Below are 21860 nucleotides of genomic sequence, written 5' to 3'. Positions count from 1 at the left end.
CCGCAGCCGGCAGCAAATTGCCTGCAAAGTGTTACAATAATAAAAACTCATGCTTGGAGGCGTGTCCCAACATAAAGCTGAAAACGAGACGACAACGATCCGCACAGGGGTGATGTGATGGCAAAGGCATAGGCATAGGCATAGGCCCTGGGGTGGGTTTCCACCTCCTTTTGCCTCCTGCCTTTTGCCACAATTAGAGATTGTGATGTGGGGAGAAAGGCAGAGGAGTGTGGGGCGAGCAGTGGGCTACAACAAACAAAAGTCAATTGTCGAGGCAAAAGGAGGCAGCAGCCAATAAGTTGCTAATGCAATTAGAAATTCACACCAGGGGAGGGAGAACAGAGCTGAGGCTGATCCTGCTGCACAGCAGGGCTAATAAGTCATAGGGGAAGCAGGAAGCAGGAACCAAGAACCAGGCATCAGGATCCTGCTGGCTGCCTGCCACTGAAGAGGCGTGACACGTGAGACACCTGGAGTGATTGTTTGCCATCGCTCCGCTCCGCTCTGCTTCTGGCTCTCCCCTCCATCAGGAGCAGCCGCATCAGCAGCACTCCCAGGCTCTCGTTTTGTGACAATTTGGTGCGTTAAATTACAAAAATTAGTCACAGATAAATCGAGTCAACTCGAACTTCAACTTCAACTTTGGTCACTCTCGCCTCTGCTGTTAGGTCGGTCCTCTGGGCCGTGTTAAATCGCACAAATTGGCAGTTTAATTGTTCCAATTGACATCGAAACGAGTCCCCGAGCAGTGCCTGACTCTGACAGGGCGTTCTCAGGCAACCATCCCCATCCTGCAGGATTTATGTCCGTTTATGTGGTTTGCTGCATATATACTCGCACTCGTACGCGCACTCGACTCATAATGAGATAATGAGAGATCGTGGAGGCCAAAAGTAGGCAGGAACCGAATTCGATTTTTATAGTGTTTTATTTACAAAAAAAGAAACTTCATGACAACTGAACATCGTTTCTTTTCCTTCTTATGTGTATGTACATCCTAAGCAGAACCCGATCAGTAGATACTGCGGCCCAGGGATAGGGGGGTCGTCACTCCAATGCCCAATGCAAGCCCCATCCCCACACTTCCGGCCCCGACGGAGGCAGTGCTGGAGCTGGGGGCGGAGCCGCCCAGGCCGCCGCCATTGAACTTTTCGAAGCCGCTCATCGCTTCCGTCGATAGTTTCTTGCGCAGATCCGGTTTGGGTCCGCTGAGGCACATTTTCTCCAGCTGCTGGTGCTGGGAGCGGACTGCGAAGCGGTTCACGTGCACCGGTATGGGCACTACTATCTTGGTGCCGCTCGCACTCCCGTTCCTGCCCAGGCCGTGGGACGTGAGTCCGGCCTTCACCCGCTTCCATTTGGCGCGTCGATTTTGAAACCAGATTTTCACCTAGCGAATGGAGGATGCGGTTCTCTATAAATGCGATATTTCTTTCCATAGATCCACTCTCGAACTCACCTGCACTTCGCTCAGTTTCAGACTTGTGGCTATTTGACTCCTCTCCGTGAGGCTGAGATACTTCTTGGCGTGGAACTCCCGCTCCAGCTCCAGCAGCTGCTCCGACGTGAAGGCGGTGCGGCGTCGACGCGACTTGGAGCTGCTGGAGCCACTGCCGTTGCCTTGCGAGTCCTTACCGCCCAGGCCGCTGGCTTCATGGTGCGAGTGGGCACCCTCGTCGTCGCTGCAGTCTTCGCTATCCGAATTGGTATAGGCTGGAAGGTGATTCGAAGAGAGAGGTTATTAGGTGGAGAATAGCTTAAAGGAGTTTTGAGGAAGAAACTAGTCCAGGGTCAAATATTTATTTTATTTTATTTAACTACTAAGGCACTAAAACTCTCTTGTTACCATTCTTATTGGTTTTGTTCTTTTTCTACCATTTCCTTTCCCTTGGAATTTCGGAAATCGTAGCCCTGAAATCTCTTCTCTGTTTCCAAATAGCAATATGTGAATTTCAGGGTGAAATCATGCGATTATGTTTAATAAAGTGTCCTCCTGTTAGTCCACATCCTCTTCCAATTCAAGAATCGCTTCCTCTTAATGGCTCCCTAACAAGTTTGTGGACTTCTGGCGTAAATGGCCTGTGTCATAACTTGTGGCAAGCATATTTATTTATAACTGAATACATGTGTCTGAATGATGGCCAGCCCCAGTGCCAGCCTCAGCCCCCAGAAGAGAAGACATCAGGAATGCTCGAGCCGTAATCTGTTTGTCTTAAGCTGTCGTTTGTGGTGTCTCCCAAGTTGAGCGTGAAAGTTAAATGTCTCCTTGGAGGAGGATGAAGATGCGAATGAGGGTGACAGCCCAATCCCCATCTCCATCCCCATCCCCATCCCCATCTGGCTGTTAATTTTGAGTACACGGCTAAGCGGTTTTTTAACACTTACACGCTTCGCATGCCCTCGCTGTCACTGATTTATCGGACTCGAATTGAAGGGGGGTCCCTGCTCGTCCACCACCACCCAGCCAATGCACAAAGCAACCACCCTCCGTCAACCACCCACTCAAATACAGTTATGAATATATTAGTGGAAAATTTGTTGCGCTTTTCAGCCGCTTTGTTGGAAAATTGATTATGGCAAGGAGAACGCACTTGAATCCATCCCAACTTTGGGCCTATTACGATGTGGATGAGGAGGTCTATTCTCTACGCTAACGCTGACTGAGAGCTGAGTATGTTCCTTCCATTCGAGTGGCAGGGCCAAATCGTCATGTTTGTCAAAACGTCAGCACACCATCCACGACTGCGTCTGTGACTGTGCCTATTGTTGCGGATGTTCTGTCTTCTATTGCTGAGAGGGCTGACCGAGCCCTATCACAGAGCAAGAGTTGTGAAAACTTTTCACAGCTTTGATTGACACCGAACATTGGGTCTTAATGCGCTTTATGCTAATTCTGATTATGACTTGGCAGCCTCAATTTTAATTACCATGACAAAACCACATTAGACAGCAGTCTACGGACTGGCCAAGGACTGGGACTGTGACTGTGACTGGGACAAGGCTGAGCCAGTGAGGGTGGATAGGCAGGGAATGGGAGATTTCATACGAATATGATCCGAAACCTGACATTGGAGTGAGTGCTGCAGCACTTACGAGTACAAGTTATTTTACGAGCATTTGTGGCATTTAAGTTGCGATAGAGAGGTGTGATTGCTCTCCCCCTCTCACCTGAATTACTCTTGTTTTTGTCCAGACTTGGCTTGCCTGAAAATTGTTCTTTCAGTACTATTAAGCAGAGCTATGTCTGGATGGATTGTTGCACCTTTCTACATATCAGAATACCCATCATTCCTATTAGAGCTATTTCAGTGCTGAATATCTTTAGGACGTCCTTATTCCAGTCAAAACTTTAGCAAAAATCAACCGATTTCCTCTGGGGCTGACTCTTTCAAATACGTAAGACTTTTGAAAATGAACAATTTAAAAACTTGGCACTTTATATGAACGATTTTCCATGGTTCTGTCCAATTTCACTAATAATGTAATTATTAATACATATGCCTAAAGCCTGCGCTCAAGAGACGACTGTGCAATATTTCCTTTCTTCAAACATGATTTGGTGGAAAAACACAGACAGATTGTGAGCCGTTGACACTTCTACCCAAAGTTTTTCTGATATTCCAAATGATCTCTAAATACAAAAAGTATTTATCACTGCAATTCCAAGCAAGACCTATATCAAAGTGCCTGAAGAGTGTCTCAAACACTCAACTGCTTTCCCGCTAGCTCTCTGGTACCCACCTCCATTGCGACTCTTGTCCAGCTCTCTGTTGGAGTTCCTTGGCATCGGTGATAAAGTAAGGCTGATGTCGCTGCTGGAGTCGCCGCTGCACTCGTAGTCCTCGTCCACGCCCACATCTAGTGTGGGTTCCACAGGGCTGTGGCTGACGGACTTTGCTGGCGAGAATGGATTGGCCTGTAAAAGCATCGGCTCCTGCAGGTGCATCAGGCTGTGGCTTGGGTGATCGTCCTGCAGGCGACCCGCGACGGCCATGTGCTGCAGGCGAGCGTTAACACTGAGATTGTGGACGTAATCCTGGTTCATGAGCTCCGCCAGGCGGCGATAGCTGAGATCCGTCGGAGTAGCGGCGGAGGCGGCGGCGGCAGCGGCAGACGCATTGAAGGGCAGGAAGCGTGTGTCCAGCGGGTGGGGCAGCGGCGACTTGTCCAAGGCATGTGGAGGTGGTGGATGAGGATGCGATGGCTCCTTGCCGGCAAAGGGGTTGCCAACGGGCGATCCCAGGTAGCAGCCGCCGCCGGCAATTAAATGCGTTAATCTCTCGTGGTTCTGGGCAAAGTAGCCGTGAAGCCAGGGATTGTAGAGCGGGAACTGGGTGAGGCCCAGGGCCGAGCTGGCGACCATGGCCCGGGCACTTAGCTCCTGCTCTTGCTCCTGCTCGTGATCCTCCGGCGGGGACGGCGGTGAGGCGGATACGGATGCCGAGGCGGATACAGTGGCAGGTGTTTGGGTGGCAATCAGACTTTCGATGGAGAAGGGCTTGGGCACCAGCCTGGTGGTCGACTTCGTCTCCAGGCTTCCCACACCGCCGTGCTCCCCGTTCTGCAGCAGGGCAGGCCGTTCCATCTTCCCCCGGCAAAGACGCACAGGCACAGGCACAGGCACGGGCACAGAAACTATACACGCGCGGACTCACAAAACTCTAAGAATGCACCCAAGAAATGTTCAACTCCAAGGCGAGGCCTGTCAGCGTCAGCGCAGTGAACCGTTCAGAGATCGGCGGGCAACTGTCGAGTCGCAGCCAGACATCACGTACGGCACCCAAGGGTCGAGAGAAAGCACCACCAAGTGCCACACACACAAATACTCGTGCACACACTCACACACGGCCAAAGCGGATACATGGCTCCGCCCTCTTTCCAATATGGCGCATGACAAGTTGTCTGCCGCGCTGCTGCCATTGGCCGTTGGCTAATTGCCGTGTGGCAGGGCACAGCGAACCAGTTTGTCTGTTGCAGCTCCCCCTCAAACCTCTGCTTGATTCCCCCTGGCTGCCCACCCCGTTTCCCTAATTGCGTTCTGCTCGAATCGCTCTGTAATCAGACATCGCCGGACTATGTCTACGGCAGAACGCCCTGCCATTAATGCGCCGTCGTCGTTAGTCCTCCTGCTGAGGAGCAGAGGAGAGGTTGAGCTGGAGTGGAGGGAAATGGCGGACACTGGCTGGGGGATTGGGGAGTGGAGAATGGGTTGCGTTGCGGCTCTCACGAGGCATATTAGTGACCAATTTAAATTCAAACATCAGTTTCAAAGGGGGTGTGACAGTCAGGCATCATTAGCAGACACTCAAGAAGGCACTAGTGCCCATCATTTCTCTACATAGTATCTTTATTTACTGATGAAGTATTCCATTTGTGGGTTCCGCTCATAGCTGCAGCTAATTGAAGCGTAGCAGGTTTTGCTGGGGTTAAAGTTCGCATATGCTTGAATGAGGCTAGACTCTGTCTCCATTATGTATTTATATTGAATCATTATCGGTTAACTACAGCATAGATATTCGTATGTTTCCTATAATAAAGTGGTTCTAGGTACTTCAGATCCACGAAACCTCCATAGACCCAAGATAGATTTCGACCTCCATATCCCCTGCCAGCACTTCCGCATCCGCAGTGCCCATAGACCACGCCCAGAGGGGCCTCCATCATTGATATGCCAAGCGTTTTTCACACTCCTCCAAAGGCAGCCCAAGGCAGGTGGCAATAGTTATAATAATTTGCATGTTTATGGCTTAATTGATCGTAATTGACCAAATTTTTGGCCATAACAAACGAGCCTCCCATTGATTGGAGCGCACTCACGTGCGGGTGTTTGAAATATTTTACGAGCGCTGAACATTGGCAAACACTCTGACAAATTCGATGGTTGCATAAATTACAATATAATTATGCGGCTCGTTGGTAATTTTTTGGTTTTTCTGATTATGATGAAAGTTGTTTATTTTCTTTTTGACGATTGTCAGGGATGGGTTGGGGAGAGATGGGGAGACAGCATTTTTGTTGGCTGGTTCTCCGTTGGCAGCGGAAAACGGGCAAATTAACGAAATGCAACGAAGCGTTGAATGCGCTCAAATAAATCAGAGCGCTGTTGACACCCGGGGATGTTGCCCAGCCCCATCCCCATCCCCAGCCGCAGCCCCAGCCTCATTCCTCGTTCTCATCATTCCCATTTGCAGTTCTCAGCGTTCCTCAGAGGCAGACACGGACACAGATACAAGAGACATCTGTATCTGCATCTGTATCTGCATCTGCATCTGTACTCTCTTCGTATTGAGCGAGCGCGTTTTTTAGATTTCTTTGGATTGCCCTGCAGACGGAGAACAATTCGAAATTATTTACTGACAAATTGTTGCAAATATTTGGCATAGCCGATGATGCACCAGAAATGCGCACAGAAAACAAAATGAAAATAATTAAAGCTTTAGCGAGACGTATAATGAGATACAAATGTATCTATCCATCCAACGCCTGTGCCCCCAACGGCTCTAAATTGTATCGTTCGGCCAATAAAAATTAAATTTTCATGCCACTCGATGAGATGTGAAGGCGAACATGTGTTACCGTGACCGCAACACACGAATGCCGTCCAATGTTTACCCAACAATTGCCACGCCCCCACTCAATTTGCGGCAGGACCGTCCCCACTGACCGGGCCTAGACCATAATTGTGACATTTTACCATTTCTACCTGCAACGAGCTACCTTCATAGTAGGCCTACGACTGTAATTATGAATTTCTGGCTTATGCCAAATGTTTATTCAATGTAATTGGGGATATCGGAAGCAAATTACACTGTCAATGCTCGTTTGTGGGCAAGCAGGGTTTACTCAGTAATTAGTGGGTAGCATTTCCATCGGCCTCTCATCAGACATTCTATGGATCGAAATATTATTAACCATGGGACGCTGACAATTGATAAGGGGCGTTTAATTCATAACCCATTTATCTATGGATGGAATACCTTACTTTGTATCATGTATCATTTGATTAGAGTTCGAGGGTCCATTTGATATGTATGTATATGTATGTAGGATCCATATGAAAATCATAATCATAACATTATTTTAAATTGTTCCCTTTTTACTCCGAACACACAATCAAAATTCAAAATCATTTCAACGTTTTTTATTCTAACGTAAAACAGAGGTGTCAAACTTAAGCTGACCGCTATTAAAGTATTGAGCTGGATGCTATTCATCCTTTTTTTTTAAGCTGCTGTTGGATGAGAGCGGCTCTCTCTATCTCTGTCTCTCTCAAGACGAACTAATGCTTCTTGCGAGTGTCGGCTATACAGTCAAAGATAATTACTATGATACCAATTTGGCTGCGTTGAACTAACAAAGCTGGAAGCTATGACGGTGCAGTGCAAATGTAGCAAATGTGTACTTAGCGTGTAGTTGCCATGTAAGTAAATTAATTAAGTGGAAATATTTAATGACCGATTTTGCTTAAACCTTATTTGATAAGAAATCAAATCAAAAGGAGTACTTAAAATTAGCCAATCATATAAGAAAATGATTAATTAATTGGATAAAATTTTGTGGGCAGTGCTAAATCTTCCATATAGCATATATTCGACGGAAGATCAAAATTGAGGGAATCGTCGTATTTGTTGAATCGGTAATGGCCTGGTTGACAACATTTAAATCCTTGTCGCTCACATTCAAAAAAGTTAGATTTGGCGCGCACCACTCGGTATATTTTGGTTTTCGCCGCGCTCCAATGGTATTTTTGTCAATTTCATCAATCTATTAATTTAATTTTCAATGTTATATAGAAATCCGATAAATGCAAGTATTTCGAATAGGCCAATCATGTATAGAATTGATTCATCAATCGTACAAAATTGAGTGGGCATGGCTAAATGTTCCATATAGATAGTATTATTCAACGGAACAAAGAATATGAGGAATTGGTCGTTTTTTGAATCGAATTTGAATTCGCCGCAGTTTTGCTTTAGCAACAATGAGTCCCATTCCACACAATGTTGCGGCAACATTTACTTGAAAACCGTGTTTTAGTCAAAATACAATAAAAGCAAGGACTACAAACTAACCAATTGTGTAGAAAATTGCTTCATTAATCGTATAAAATTATGTGGGCATAGATAAAGGCCCGGTTGACAACATTTAAATCCTTGTCGCTCACATTCAAAAAAGTTCGATTTGGCGCGCACCACTCGGTATATTTTTCAAGTGAGACCGTATATACTGTAGAAACTGGTTTTCGCCGCGCTCCCATGTGGTGTTTTTTAGTATTTTTGTCATCTATTAATTTAATTTTCAATTTTATATAAAAATCCAATAAATGCAAGTATTTCGAATAGGCCAATCATGTATAGAATTGATTCATCAATCGTACAAAATTGAGTGGGCATGGCTAAATCTTCCATATAGATAGTATTATTCAACGGAACAAAGAATATGAGAAATTTGAATTCGCCGCAGCTCGCCGCAGTTCGCCCCAGTTCGCTTTAGCAACAATGAGTCTCATTCCATACACAAATGTTGCGCATTCCATACACAAAAGTTGCGGCAACATTTACTTGAAAACCGTTTTTTGGTCAAAATAAAATACATAAAGGTAATTAAAAGAAGCAATCTTGTAGAAAATGCATTTATCTATGGGATAAAGCTAAGTGGGCAAATCTATATAGCTTGAAATATAGGCAATACCCGATTCGCCGCAGTTTCGCTATTGCAACAATGAGTCTCATTCCATACACAAACATGTTGCTAATTCCATGCACACATACCCTGGGGGAAATGGATGTTATAGAACTGAGATAATGTTTGTCTTCCAAGGCTCAGTGGGTATCAGGATCGACATAAAGATATACAAGACACTTATAATGTACTTGAATATGTCTAAAGAATATCAATTTGATTAAAGGTCTTTGTAAATTACGTTATATCGTCATATAAAATTAACGAAATAGGGTATACAAAGGACCATACACGCATCGTGTCATCCAATACCAGCAACATTGCGACTCTTTTTATGTTGAACTATTTTGTTTAAACCTTTTTTTACAATAAATACAATAAAAGCAAGGACTAAAAACTGGCCAGTTAAGTAGAAAATTGATTCATCAATGAGATAAAATTATGTGGGCATTGCTAAATGTTCTATATAGCTAGTAATATTCGACGGAAGATCAAAAACGGGGAATATGTAAAGAACTTAAATTCGTCAGTATATTTACGGTATATTTTGGTATATTTCGGTATATTTTGGTATATTCCTAAGGGCAGTCACACTGGCCGCAGTATTTACAATGAAATGAAGAAAAATTAAAAAAAAATTTTAAAAACTAAATAAACTACTACTATTTTAAGTTAAAATAGAATGAAAAGTGTGATTAAATGTTGAAAGAAAGCTGCTCCAATTCATTCAACCAATGAGCACTCATTTGCCGAGCCGCACGCTGACGAAGCATACACATATCTTAACAGAAATTCCATAAACAAGACAGCGTGGAAGACAAAAGGGATATAGGTAGGTAGGTAATATTGACTTCTTTACTGGCCAATCTTTAGGTGAACTTGAATTGGTTCCTGTTTTCAGTGATGCGGTAACCCGTTTATGTGCCAGTGGCCAGTGTGCCAGTATTGTCCAAAAGATTGATACAACATGTGGCTCAGCAGCAGCTTGCACATCGCGTTGCTTGTCCTGGCAGCGCTGGCGTCTCCAACTATCAGTCAACACGTTCCTCTAATCATATCCAACAAAACAAGCAATGCCAACAAAGTGCCTACAGACTTGGGGGTCGAAGGAGCTGCTGGTTTTATGCCTCTCCAGCAGACGTCGGCGAGCGTTTTCTTTACCAACTATAATCAGCAAAACGTGATGCAGCTGCGACACAACATGGAGAGCAAGCTACGCAGCATACGCAATGTGGAGATGCGAGTGGCCAAAATACAAGTAAGTGTCCCAGCCGATTTTCCCGATGAACTTCCGTCTAATCCCGGCCATTCCTAGGAAATCTTTGACGCTATACACTTTACCAGTGCAAACGGAGCGGCACCAGCTCGTCAGTCGTTCACCAACGACAGCGCGCAGGCCAATCCCCAACTGCAGCGGGATTTAAAGCTGTTTAGCAAGCGTCTCAGCAAGAAGCTCCTGAAAGCCACCCACTTAGTTCTGGAGCTGCGCGATCTGTTTCGCTATAATCTCAGCAAAGTTCTGCAGTACAGCTACGATGACGAGGACGAGGAACTGGAGAGTGAGTTTGACATGGATTCGGAAATGGAAGACTTTCATGCCAAGAAACCAGATCAAGAAACCCAGAATCAGCTCTATTTAAACACCCAAATCGAGAATTGTCAGCCTGATTATGAGAATGATCTGGACACTGCCTCCTCTGCCACGTCCCAGTCTCTCCATTATAACAAGCAGCAGATACAAATCCTCAACTATCTCAAGCCGGATGATGCGCGCGGCGCATTCCTGAATGAAAACAATGCCCGATCATTGGCTGTCAATGGTTACATATCCGATCAGCTATTCCAACTCAAAAGGAGGCTCAGCCTGAGCGATGCAGAAGCCTCAAATACCAGCGGCAACCACTTCAAGCACATATACTTCCTGTCCAATTCCGATGGAGCCCCAGCTAGCCTCCACTTCCGACAGCTCTATGTTTCGGCCATCAAGCAAAAGTTTGTGCTGCTCCTCATCGATGTGGGATCGGCTCTGAACGCCGAGTTGTTTGATCTCACTAAAAACTTTGGTAAATATTACATTTAGACCTCTTCCTCAGCTTCAGAGATCACAGTTTGAGTTTCTTGCAGTTCACGAGATGCTGCAGCTGCTAGAGGACACGGATAAAGTCTCGCTGGTGACGGTTGCCAGCGAGGCGAACATTATGGCTCTGGATGCCTTCCCGTCGGAAGCTGTGCACGGAGTGTATGGTGCCACCCGTGCCCACAAGGAAGAGATACTTAGCTATGTGAACAGCTTGAGCCGTGCCCACGCTCTAACCAACCATACATTGGGATTCGAGTATGCATTTCATCTGCTCCGACGCCTCCAGAAATCAGGAATGCTTAACACAGCGGAGCAACCAGTAGAGTTTGTGTATGTGACGCGTGGCCTCCTGACCAACTTATCGGATGCCATGGCTGTTCTTCGAGTGGTTGCTGAAGGCCAGGGACACCTCAAAGCCCCAGTGATCATCAATACCTGCGCCGTTGTCCTGGATGAAAAGCGGATTATGTACGAAAAGCAATTCCTCAGCGATGTGGCTACCCAGAACTATACAAAATACGAAATTAATGTGACAAAATGGTGGCCCATTGGACAACAGCCCTCTCAGTTGGCTGGGCGCTTCTTTGTGCTCAGTAAAATGCATGCGGAGACGTTGCTTCCGCAAACCAGTTCCCGGATCTTTGGCCAGCTTTTCGTGGAACGATATTTGACGGACACGTTGGAGGTCCATCCTCCCATTGTGGATGCAGAGAGCGGAGGTGAGAGCTCTGTGCACTCTTTTCCACAATCCTCTATAATATTCCTCCCCTTCGCAGATGTTCTGGTCTCTATAACGCATGCAGTGCCTCCATATGGTGTTGTAGGAGTCAACTTGTACCTGGCGGATCTGCTAGAGGATCTGCTCAACTACCCCAGTGCTGCTCCCAGTGCCAGGCAGGGCAGTGGCTATGCCTTCCTCCTCGATCGCTCCTCGGGCAACACTCTGGCCCACCCGGCCTTTCCCCGCCCGCTCATCCAGCGAGAGACCTCGTATCCCGTGAATATTGCTTACCTAGAGAACGCCACGGACTTCTCCGGTCACATTCGGGAGCGCCTCCTGCACGAGGAGAGTGGCAATGCCACAACGGAAGTTTATCTCGGCAAGCAGCGGCTGCAGCGCACCTACCACTGGCAATCAGTGCTGGGCATCTACGTGGTGTGCTTGGTGAGTAGTGGCAGCGATGTCATGCGGAATGATTCCGCGCAACGATACAACCTGAAGGATACCGTGTCCAACTACGAGCCTGGCTACTACGGAGAGAGCATGGACTTGCTATATCATCGGCTGGACCTCGCCCAGGGCGGGACTGCAGTGCCTAAGATCTGTCGCTACTTCAGACAAATGGCCACAATGGGTGAGTACATCGGGCACATCCCATAAAAGAGCCATCCCGCATGGATTACATACTTGAATCTCTTGCAGATGCACCCACGCTGTTCCTTAGCGCAGCTGCCTTTGAATCGCCATTCGGATTCCTGCACAACAACCGCCCGAGCACACAGCTCCGACATGTGGAAAACATTATGGCGTATCTAAAGGAGCCGACCGACGTGCTGGCCAATCCCGGTCTGCGACCCAGCATCCGGCATGAGGTGAGTATGCTCTACCAGGCCCTGCAGCAGCTGCGTCGTCGGCATCAGGATACACGAGGATCGCTGCGCGATCACATCATTCGACGATACATGGCCAGTGTAAGTGGAGTGCTCCAGCTGTATCCTGGCTGCCTGCTCAGCAGCAGCTACGATCCCACTCGGAGGCCATGGTTCCGTCAGGCCATGGCCCAGCCGGGAAAAATTGTGAGCACAGCCCCGTATCTGGATGCGGGCGGAGCCGGATACATCGTCACCCTGGCGCACACCATCTTCGAGGGCAAGGCGCATGCCCTCCACTCGGCCCAGCAGGACAGGCCGGTGGGTGTGGTCGCCCTAGATGTACCGTATGCCTTCTACTATCGCCTGATCCTGGAGAGCACGCCGCTGTGCCAATTGCCGCACATGAAATGCCTGATATTCGAACACGAGGGCTACCTGCTGGCCCATCCCAGCATGCTGCAGCCGGCCACGCCCACGAGGAATCAGAGGCGACCGCACGAGCATCTCACACACAAGGAGTCCTACTTGGCCAACGACATGCTCAACCACGGCCAGCTGGTGCGGAAACTGGGTTGCGCCAGCTACCAGAACCGTACTCTGCAGCGTTACTACGCCTTCAACACCTCGTTGGCCAGCATCCTGGGCAACGTGGTGCACGGCGAGCGGACCAAGTACGCCATTGCCCTGATCCGGGGCAGCAATCTCTTTGCCGCCGTGCTGAACTCCAGCTGCGACGGAGGAGCCTTCTGTCCGTGCAGCACCATCGACCGGGAGTGCCTCAACTGCAAGCGGATGGATCAGACGGACTGCGAATGCCCCTGCGAGTGCCCCATGGTGGGGGACGGAAACACATCCTCGTCCTTCGAGTACTACGCCAACTACACGCAACACTTCCCATACTGTTCGCCTCCCAGCGAGCACTTTATAGCCCTGCCCCCGACCACCCAGTTGCTGAGCGGACTGCCAAGTTGTGTGGTAGCGGGAGGCTGCGAATCGTACTCCAGCCAAAGGGAGTGCCTGGGCGTGATGGGCTGCGAGTGGTGCCAGCAGGATGTGGAGGGAAATAGCTTCAGTAACTCCTTCTGTGCCTCCCAGGCCAGCTGCTTCAACGGTGTGCTGGCTTCATTGACGCCCTATGGTGAGCTCGACGAGCTGGAGCTGTTAGCTGCCCATAATCCCCAGAGAGAGCAGCATGCCTACTCCGCCTTTGGACCCCTCGGGGGTGCCGTAGTCGTCCTTGCCATAGTCATTGCGTTTGCCATTTACTGCTACAGGCACAACTTGGATTCCCAGGCCCAGGAACAGTTCTATGTAGACTCCGTTCAGGAGGAGAACTACGGATTGCCGCTGTCGAGATTCAACTTTGACGACTGCAAGGCCCACGACGAGCCTCCGCTCGGAGGGGGCTACGATCACACGGCCGCCCAGCGGCAGCTAATGCATGCGGCGGACATTTCGCCCTATCACGTCTCCAGCGGTAGCAGCTACCGACGACCGCCCAACGGGGAGTCCGATCATGGCTACAGCACCATGACTCCGCACGAGGACAGCTCCGACCAGCAGTGTTTCACCTTGGCCGAGCCGCTGCTCCTGAACGATAAGCGGCACAGCAAGTCGGACACCATGTCCATATCCACCTCTATATCCAGTCCAACCAATCGCCAGCAGTCTTCGACACAGCCCAACACTCATCCCTACTTGAGCAATCAGCCCACCTCGAAGACGGAGCGATACAAGCATCAGCAGATGCAGGCCACGCCCTCGCCCTGTCGAGGACCACCGGGCGGCGGCGTCTATGGCCAGACAACGCTGCCCCTGTGCGCCGTTGAAGGTGACGAGACGCGACCCCACTACATACTGGCCCCAGTAACGGTGCATCGGCACATGGAGACCGCCGAGTCGTAGTCCACATAGAACTGTTAAGTTTTAGTAGAGTAAGATGTCCGCTTGTTTGCCAACTAAATTAAGTGACCCCCACGGGCAGTTCAACTGCCGCCCACCCCCGGAAGTTGGGCCCCGGATACCATGTCGACTACAGTGTAATCCACACCACGAATGTCCACGAATGTGCATGTATATCTGTTACAACCTCTGAAAAGTGAGAGTTTAACACCAACAATTTAGTGATGACGTTGTTTCTGCCATTTTAATGTATTCGATTTATAGTATTTTAACATATGTAATTTATTGCAAAAAGTATTACTACATTATGCAGCTACTTCCAATATTTTTAGCATTTATTCGATAAGCACCAATCAATCGCAGAATTGTACTTACTGCCCGCAAAGCAATTGTACGACACGATGCCGTACACGTATACCATTTTTTTGTAATAAATCCTATGTCCATAAAGTTACTAACTACCGATTTTAGTACTAAATACTTATACAATACATACAATATTATCTAGCATTGTACGTTTCAAATAAAATGTTTAAATTTTGCATAAAACAAAAGATCTTAACCTTGATCCAGAGCGAATCGTTCAATCGATTGTATTGCCAATTTCTCGTCCTCCGATCAGCTGGCCGCGAGCGTTAATGAATGTATTTTTACACATATACAGTCTATAAGCAAAGACAGACGCTGGCCAAAATCTGTTCTGTCGTTTTATAAATAACAATGTCTACTCAGGGGTTGTCAGGTTACCTGAAGGCTAACCATGCTTGGGAGATACCCTACCTTAATGCCTTCTTTCTTCTTGACCACAACATTTTCATGTCAGTTAATAAACCTCTCCGTAACCGTTTCGTAACCGTCTTAAACCGATTCGTTGTGATCGCATTTGACAACCCTGGGCGGGAGGCTGCAAGCTCTAGATTTTTTATTGCAACTGCTGCATTTGATTTTCTGGTCTGGCGCGCGACGAACGTTGTTTTGGGTCCTCTAATTTCAGCCCAACAACACAACTTTACTTCATCTACACTTCAGGCCTTTCTGCACTTCACTTCCGATCCCCAGCACTTTGAAGTGAGTGTTTTTTCGATTCCCCAAAGGCCTCTGGTTTTCCAAAGTTTTTCGAACTGTAAGCAAAGTGCTACGCTACCGATTCTCACTGGGAACAAACTATTACGCAATTCTTAATGCTGTGATGAAGTGTTTGCAAGAGAAAGAAAACAATAGTTATGTAAAAAAGGAATTGAAACCATGAGTCCGAAATGAATGTTGTCAAAACGAAACGGTTAAACTATTCGGATTTTTCGAAAATGGAAGTATATCTTCCGTTCCGTTCATAAGTGATTATGGAACAAAGATCACATTGTATGCTTTCTGTTCTATGTATATGGAATCCGTTCGGTTACATCATGACCTTAACCTTAAAGCATCCTAATTCCTCCCTCCGTGTTCCCATCTCTTTTAGCACCTTCTCTTGGCAATATGTTCAAATCAATCTTCGAGTCCGCGCAGAGCTCATCGTTCAGGTCGCCGTTCACCAGCGTCAACTGCCAGGCTGCCACTCCTGCCTCCGACCTTGCGCTCTCTAAAGTGGCATCCCCGTCAGTCTCGGCCCTTGACGATGTCTCGCCCCGCAAACATAGCCCCAACCACAACTTTGCCGCCGCCGCCGCCGCTCCTCTGGGTGGTAAGTGGATGGATGACGATCCAGGGAAACCATTCTAATCTCTGGCTCCGTTTAGATTCCTGCGAGTTCGGATCGAACAAATACTTCCTGCTGTGCGGCCTGGGAGGCATCATCTCCTGCGGCTCCACACACACCATGGTAGTGCCGCTGGATTTGGTCAAGTGCCGCCTGCAGGTGGATCCGGCCAAGTACAAGAGTGTGTTCAACGGTTTCCGGGTCAGTTTGGCCGAGGAGGGTGTGAGGGGTCTGGGCAAGGGATGGGCACCCACCTTCATCGGCTACTCCATGCAGGGCCTGTGCAAGTTCGGTCTGTACGAGGTCTTCAAAGTCATTTACGGCGATGCCATTGGCGAGGAGAACGCCTTCCTGTATAGAACCGGCCTCTATTTGGCCTCTTCGGCCTCCGCCGAGTTCTTCGCCGATATTGCCCTGGCGCCCATGGAGGCGGCCAAGGTCAAGATTCAGACCACTCCCGGATTCGCCAAGACGCTGCGCGAGGCTCTGCCCAAGATGACTGCCCAGGAGGGCATTGGCGCCTTCTACAAGGGTCTGGTCCCACTCTGGATGCGACAGATTCCATACACCATGATGAAGTTCGCCTGCTTCGAGCGCACCCTCGAGCTGCTGTACAAGTATGTGGTTCCCAAGCCACGTGCCGACTGCACCAAGGGCGAGCAACTGATAGTCACCTTCGCCGCTGGCTACATTGCCGGTGTCTTCTGCGCCATTGTCTCGCATCCCGCCGACACAGTGGTCTCCAAACTGAACCAGGCTAAGGGCGCCTCCGCCCTGGATGTGGCCAAACAGCTGGGCTGGGCTGGTGAGTAGTGATTCTGGTTTTGTGTAAGCCCTTGCCTTAAACTCTACTTTTCTACAGGACTCTGGGGCGGATTGGTGCCTAGGATTGTGATGATCGGTACTCTGACTGCTGCACAGTGGTTCATCTACGATGCCGTCAAGGTTACTCTCCGCATGCCACGTCCACCTCCACCAGAAATGCCCGAATCCCTGAAGAAGAAGTTGGGCGTGACTGGCGAGCAGTAAGCCGTTTAGAAATCGGTTAAGCCTCTTGTTAAACGAATTGGTCGACATTTGTATAGTAAAACCACGATTGAATAAAAACCAAACTTTAAAATATTTATTTTTGTAAATAAAAGAAATGTGTACATTCCGTTTAATTTAACGGAATTTTCTGCCATCGCCATAGGCAACTCTGTATATATTGCACAACACTGAACAGCTGTTCCATGCTGCATAACAGCCCTGTCGACTCAACATATAAACAGCTGTATGCTGCATAACAGCCCTGTCGAGACAACATATAAACACGCGGTCAGCGGCTAAATTTTGATTTGAATAATTTTTATTTTAATTCATAAAAATGGTGTCAACGGCTAAAACCGCGAAGCTAACAAAGAAAGGAAAGAAAGGTAACAAGGAGATCAAAAATGATAAGGCAGAGAACTGGCAAAAGGTGAAAATAAAGGGCCACGTGATTTCCGATGAGTTTGGCGGCTACGAGGGCCTGATTGGACTGGAAGTTCTGGAGGATTACGATGCAGAGCTGGTAAAGTCTTCAAAGAAGAGAGCCTCTAAAAGGAGTGATAAAAAAGAGAAGGTGAAGAGTAAAAAGAAGAAGGTATCCAAGACTGAGGAGGAGGAGGAGGCCAGTGAGAGCTCCAGTGAATCGGAAAGCGAGGACGAGGTGGTGTTTACGGCCAAGTCCACCAGAAAGGCGCGTCAAGCCGAACGTCATGCACAGAAACTAGAAAAACTGAAAGAGAAACGACAAAAGCGAAAGGAATCGCGAAAGCTGAAAAAGGAAAATATTGAAGAAGAAGATGGTTCGGAGTCGGACGACAACGAGGAGAATCCTTCAGGTCAATATGTACTGTTGAGACCTCCACAATCGGACGATGAAAATGAGGAGGCAGCGGAGCCCTCGAGTGATGAAGAAGTACCTCAGCTTGTGCCCGCTTCGACTGAATACGAGGATGAACTGTCCGCTTGGAATGGCTTGGGAGTGCCATCTAACATTCTTCGAGCACTGGCTGAACAGGGCTTTAAGGCACCCACGCAAATTCAGTCCATGACTCTGCCAGCTGCCATCCACGGCAAAAAGGATATCCTGGGAGCTGCGGAAACGGGCAGTGGAAAGACCCTGGCCTTTGGCATTCCGATGCTGGCTGGAATTATGGAGCTGAAGCAGAGAAATGCTAGTTCTGGCATTCGCAAGGCCCCCAAAGTGAAGGGCGCGCCAATAGCTCCGCCAGCCGACGATGAGCATGAACTGACGCCGCCGCCTGACGAGCTGGACCACGTGTCTGGTGCCAGCGATGAGGACAGCGACGCCGAAGAGCGGGAACAGCGCAAGCAAACTCCCCTGTACGGTCTGGTGCTAACACCCACTCGGGAGCTGGCCGTCCAGGTAAAGAATCACCTGGTGTCTGCAGCTAAATACACTGGAATCAAAGTAGCTGCTATCTTCGGGGGCCTGTCCGTAGCCAAGCAGGAACGTGTGCTCCGGCAGTGTCCGGAGATCGTTGTGGCCACCCCCGGCCGCCTCTGGGAACTGTTTGCCCAGGGCAACCAGCACCTCAACAAACTGGATGATTTGAGCTTCCTGGTTATCGACGAAACGGATCGTATGGTCGAGAAGGGTCACTTCGAAGAGCTTAGGAGCCTTCTCAAGGTGCTCAACGCAGACGAGCAAAAGAAGCAACAACGCCAAAACTTTGTTTTCTCCGCCACACTGACTTTGGTCCATGATCTACCAGATCATATGCAGAGTAAGATAGAGAAACCTTTCATCGATGTCAAAATATATGTAATTTTCTTCTCGTAGAGCGCAATGTGGGAAAGCGTCCCAAGTTTGTGAAGCAAACGGTGGATCAGAAAATCGAAAGCCTCATTGAGGAGCTCGGCATATCTCAGCCCAAAATTGTAGATATAACCAGCACTCAACGTGAGTAGATCTCATTAAAACCCCAAATGGCATCCACAATAAACCTTTAATGATCTCTGACAGAAACCGCTCAAACGTTGACCGAAAGCCGTCTGCTGTGTCCCATCGATCAGAAGGACTTCTATCTATATTACTTCATCCAGCGTCATCCCGGCCGCACCATCGTCTTCTGCAACTCCATAGACTGTGTGAGGCGTCTGGCCACGATCTTTGGCCTGCTGGATTGCAGTCCTCTTCCCCTCCATGCCAACATGATTCAGAAGCAGCGCCTGAAGAACCTTGAACGCTTCCGCGACTGTCCCACAGGTCTGCTAATCGCCACAGATGTAGCTGCCCGTGGCCTGGACATTCCGAATGTGGAGCATGTCATTCACTATCAGGTGCCACGCACCAGTGAGAACTATGTTCATCGCTCGGGCCGAACTGCTCGAGCCAATAAGCATGGAATAACCGTCATGTTCATGGAACCTGGCGAGGTCAGGAGTTACGTGAAGCTCTACAAAACACTAGAGAGAAGTGAGTGATACTTAGATATCGCGAAACATCTTATTCACACACAATTTATTCTTGCAGCCGAGGATCTGCCACTATTCCCCATCTCGGAGCGTTTTTTGGCCGGTGTGAGAGAGCGTGTAAACCTAGCTCGTGACCTGGACAAGGAGGAGCTGAAACTCAAGCGGGTTCAGAGCGAGCGTGGCTGGATGAAGAAGCACGCCGAGGAAATGGACATGATCATTGATGGCTACAACGATGAGTCGTAAGTCTACATGAAACCACATTCGAGTCTGCTCTAATATAATAATTTGGTGTAGTGGCAGCGACCAAGATGAGGATCCCTTTGTGATAGAACGACGACGCAATCGCGTCCACGTGGAAACAGTGCGGGCACAGCTCCATTCTCTCCTAGCTCAGCCCCTTTTCCCCAGAGGCTTCAGCTTCAAGTATCCCAACAGCGAGAACGCTGATGTAACCACGAGTCATACCACAAGTGCCGTGGATACCATGAAGGCGGCCATCGAGGACCAGAAGCTGGCCAAAAAGCAACGAAACAAACGGAAAAAAAATGCCTAAATCAACATTATTTTACTTAAAAGATTCACAAAGGATTATACAAATAAAGTTCCGGATAAGTTCATCAGTGCTTCGACACGTAGTATCTAACGCCAGCCTCTGTCAGAGAGCGCGCGTTCTTGGCCAGCAAAGTGGAAACAGACAGAGTTGGAGTTGTGAAACACCTAGAATAAACGTAGTTATTAGACCAAGTGAAAATAACGATAAACCCACTCGTGCTTACTCAATATACGGTTCCATCTCCTCCAGGGTCCATTTTCGTTTCGTCTTGAACAGATCCCTCATGCGATCGTTGAGATTTGTGGGAAGCCGCTCTTCGGCCAGCGAGCGTATACAAGGCTGTGCCCCCTCCGAATCGCAGATTCCCAGACCACGTAGATATTGCATTTCACAGGACATGCCCTCGGGCATGGCCTCCAGCCAGGAACGCATAAATTCCTCATTGCGGAAACGCAGCCCCGGCTGCAGAATGTTCTGGGCGACAATCCGAGCGACCAGGGATTCCTGGTAGGAGAACTGGCCTGGACAGCGCTCGCTGGGAATGGTATATATATCAAAGAGCCCAGTCACTACAGGCTCTGGTGCAATGCCCTTCAAAGCGCTGATTGTTTCCCCCCTTTCCACTTCGTCCAGGGCCCAGGAGTTTTCGCTGATCAAACCGAGCATCAGACTGATTATTCGATACTCGTACTCGTATTCCAATACGCGTATATGACCATCGAATTCCAAAGCGCGAAAGTTCCGTAGACCCTCCTCAAATTGTGCCCTACTGCACTGGACCGTGTCCAGCAATTGTTGATAGCTGAAGAGGACCTTCCGCTCAATGCAATACTCGTTCTCCGGCCCCGAATACCGTGTTAGTTGAAGCAGCTCGCCCAGTTTGCGGAAGCGGGGCTTGATCTCGCGGCACTCAAAGTATTCATGGAACACGGCCAGGACCGAACGCTGCTCCAGAGTACGAGGCACTTCCAGGTCATCTTCTGTGCTGTCGTTGAGACTTCGCTCCAGAGAAGCGTTTGCATTGCCTGTGCGCGGGCTCTTAAGTGGGGATGTGCTGGTGGCAGCGCCAAACTTTAAATCCGGCACGAGCAACAAGCTGTTGGAGATCTCAGCGCCCTTAACATCGTACGTCCGCTCGTCAGTGCAGAGCACGATCTTTTCATTAAGGCCACCCTTGAAGTGGAGCGTCTGACCCTCGCGGATGTGATGCAGCATGTGGGAATCGAGCTCTAGCAGACGCAGATTGTCGGCGACAATATTTGCCGAGGGGTAATACAGTGCCTGAGTAACTTGGGTGAGCTGCCTCTCGTCCAACTTGGCATGTTTCACAATTGCCTTTACATCCTCCGGCGTGCGGACGTATCTATCAATGGAGGAGGATTTACCTAATGAATCCCATGAATGTTTATTGGACACTTACAGCTGGGGAGCGTTTTCATCTACTTCCATGGCCTCCATATTAACTAAATAGCCATATTAGCCATGCCCATAATTTTGGCGCAATTTTGGATCCTCAACAACAATAACATCTCGTATGAACTTATCCCACTTAAGCCCCCTCTATTTAACACTTGAGGTAAATGGCGGAATATATTAACGATTGTAAATTCTTCTTGTAGATCCGTGCGATCTTTCCTCTGAACTTAAAAAAAAACTGACTCTGAACCGTGCTAAAATGATTAAATTTTTATTATTTTCTGTGGAAAATTGAAATTCCCCCTTGGCTTATAGTAGGTTAATCGTTCTCCGTCGAGGTTTGGTAAACACTTTGTTCAATTTTGATCTTCCGTCGAATATTACTAGCTATATAGAACATTTAGCCATGCCGTCATAATTTTATACGATTGCTGAAACAATTTTAATCAGGATTAAATACTTTTAAGTAC

At 48.3% G+C, this 21860-nt stretch overlaps 5 protein-coding genes across 6 annotated transcripts; 3 read left to right on the top strand and 2 right to left on the bottom strand.

The window, feature by feature from the left end:
- Window positions 1–931: 931 nt before the first annotated feature.
- Window positions 932–4696, bottom strand: LOC6592344 (homeobox protein unplugged). Its single transcript, XM_002018255.2, has 3 exons — window positions 3742–4696; window positions 1460–1713; window positions 932–1390 (listed from the first exon to the last, which is right to left on the bottom strand). The coding sequence occupies exons 1-3, from the start codon at window positions 4583–4585 to the stop codon at window positions 1013–1015; spliced, it is 1476 nt and encodes a 491-aa protein (XP_002018291.1). The 5' UTR covers window positions 4586–4696; the 3' UTR covers window positions 932–1012.
- Window positions 4697–9378: 4682 nt separating this feature from the next.
- LOC6592345 (VWFA and cache domain-containing protein CG16868) lies at window positions 9379–14707 on the top strand. Of its 2 annotated transcripts, none has more exons than XM_026986269.1 (6): window positions 9379–9514; window positions 9584–9940; window positions 9998–10745; window positions 10807–11481; window positions 11539–12117; window positions 12186–14707. In XM_026986269.1, the coding sequence occupies exons 2-6, from the start codon at window positions 9650–9652 to the stop codon at window positions 14258–14260; spliced, it is 4368 nt and encodes a 1455-aa protein (XP_026842070.1). In that variant the 5' UTR covers window positions 9379–9514; window positions 9584–9649; the 3' UTR covers window positions 14261–14707. The 2 variants fall into 2 exon arrangements, with proteins under 2 accessions (XP_026842070.1, XP_002018292.1); XM_002018256.2 differs by having other exon boundaries at window positions 9379–9518.
- A 511-nt stretch (window positions 14708–15218) lies between these two features.
- On the top strand, window positions 15219–17075 carry LOC6592346 (phosphate carrier protein, mitochondrial). The gene is made up of 4 exons (XM_002018257.2): window positions 15219–15325; window positions 15717–15938; window positions 15994–16758; window positions 16816–17075. The coding sequence occupies exons 2-4, from the start codon at window positions 15734–15736 to the stop codon at window positions 16980–16982; spliced, it is 1137 nt and encodes a 378-aa protein (XP_002018293.1). The 5' UTR covers window positions 15219–15325; window positions 15717–15733; the 3' UTR covers window positions 16983–17075.
- Window positions 17076–17292: 217 nt separating this feature from the next.
- On the top strand, window positions 17293–20038 carry LOC6592347 (ATP-dependent RNA helicase DDX24). Its single transcript, XM_002018258.2, has 5 exons — window positions 17293–18727; window positions 18784–18903; window positions 18967–19419; window positions 19477–19660; window positions 19716–20038. The coding sequence occupies exons 1-5, from the start codon at window positions 17320–17322 to the stop codon at window positions 19972–19974; spliced, it is 2424 nt and encodes an 807-aa protein (XP_002018294.1). The 5' UTR covers window positions 17293–17319; the 3' UTR covers window positions 19975–20038.
- On the bottom strand, window positions 19963–21459 carry LOC6592348 (sister chromatid cohesion protein DCC1). Its single transcript, XM_002018259.2, has 3 exons — window positions 21395–21459; window positions 20198–21337; window positions 19963–20138 (listed from the first exon to the last, which is right to left on the bottom strand). Exons 1-3 carry the CDS (start codon window positions 21430–21432, stop codon window positions 20039–20041), a joined length of 1278 nt encoding a protein of 425 aa, XP_002018295.1. The 5' UTR covers window positions 21433–21459; the 3' UTR covers window positions 19963–20038.
- Between the last annotated feature and the right edge of the window lie 401 nt (window positions 21460–21860).

This window comes from Drosophila persimilis, unplaced genomic scaffold (genome assembly GCF_003286085.1).
Source record: "Drosophila persimilis strain 14011-0111.01,24,50 unplaced genomic scaffold, DperRS2 tig00000002-arrow-pilon, whole genome shotgun sequence".
Classification (NCBI taxonomy): domain Eukaryota; kingdom Metazoa; phylum Arthropoda; class Insecta; order Diptera; family Drosophilidae; genus Drosophila; species Drosophila persimilis.
The sequence above is the reverse complement of the archived record's forward strand: the minus strand, read 5'-3'. Positions and strand labels throughout refer to the sequence as shown.

Excerpts from the sequence above, each read along its gene's own strand:
- LOC6592348 (XM_002018259.2), bottom strand. The coding sequence starts at position 21,432 with ATGGAGGCCATGGAAGTAGATGAAAACGCTCCCCAGCT. Across the intron at positions 21,338-21,394 it reads GATGAAAACGCTCCCCAGCT|ATACGTCCGCACGCCGGAGG; the intron begins GTAAGTGTCCAA and ends CTCCATTGATAG. Across the intron at positions 20,139-20,197 it reads GAGATGGAACCGTATATTGA|GTGTTTCACAACTCCAACTC; the intron begins GTAAGCACGAGT and ends CGTTTATTCTAG.
- LOC6592346 (XM_002018257.2), top strand. The coding sequence starts at position 15,734 with ATGTTCAAATCAATCTTCGAGTCCGCGCAGAGCTCATCGTTCAGGTCG. Across the intron at positions 15,939-15,993 it reads CGCCGCCGCTCCTCTGGGTG|ATTCCTGCGAGTTCGGATCG; the intron begins GTAAGTGGATGG and ends GGCTCCGTTTAG. Across the intron at positions 16,759-16,815 it reads CAAACAGCTGGGCTGGGCTG|GACTCTGGGGCGGATTGGTG; the intron begins GTGAGTAGTGAT and ends ACTTTTCTACAG.
- LOC6592345 (XM_026986269.1), top strand. The coding sequence starts at position 9,650 with ATGTGGCTCAGCAGCAGCTTGCACATCGCGTTGCTTGTCCTGGCAGCG. Across the intron at positions 9,941-9,997 it reads TGCGAGTGGCCAAAATACAA|GAAATCTTTGACGCTATACA; the intron begins GTAAGTGTCCCA and ends GGCCATTCCTAG. Across the intron at positions 11,482-11,538 it reads TGTGGATGCAGAGAGCGGAG|ATGTTCTGGTCTCTATAACG; the intron begins GTGAGAGCTCTG and ends TCCCCTTCGCAG.
- LOC6592344 (XM_002018255.2), bottom strand. The coding sequence starts at position 4,585 with ATGGAACGGCCTGCCCTGCTGCAGAACGGGGAGCACGGCGGTGTGGGA. Across the intron at positions 1,714-3,741 it reads GGACAAGAGTCGCAATGGAG|CCTATACCAATTCGGATAGC; the intron begins GTGGGTACCAGA and ends ATCACCTTCCAG. Across the intron at positions 1,391-1,459 it reads TGAAACTGAGCGAAGTGCAG|GTGAAAATCTGGTTTCAAAA; the intron begins GTGAGTTCGAGA and ends TCCATTCGCTAG.
- LOC6592347 (XM_002018258.2), top strand. The coding sequence starts at position 17,320 with ATGGTGTCAACGGCTAAAACCGCGAAGCTAACAAAGAAAGGAAAGAAA. Across the intron at positions 18,904-18,966 it reads AGATATAACCAGCACTCAAC|AAACCGCTCAAACGTTGACC; the intron begins GTGAGTAGATCT and ends GATCTCTGACAG. Across the intron at positions 19,420-19,476 it reads CTACAAAACACTAGAGAGAA|CCGAGGATCTGCCACTATTC; the intron begins GTGAGTGATACT and ends TTATTCTTGCAG.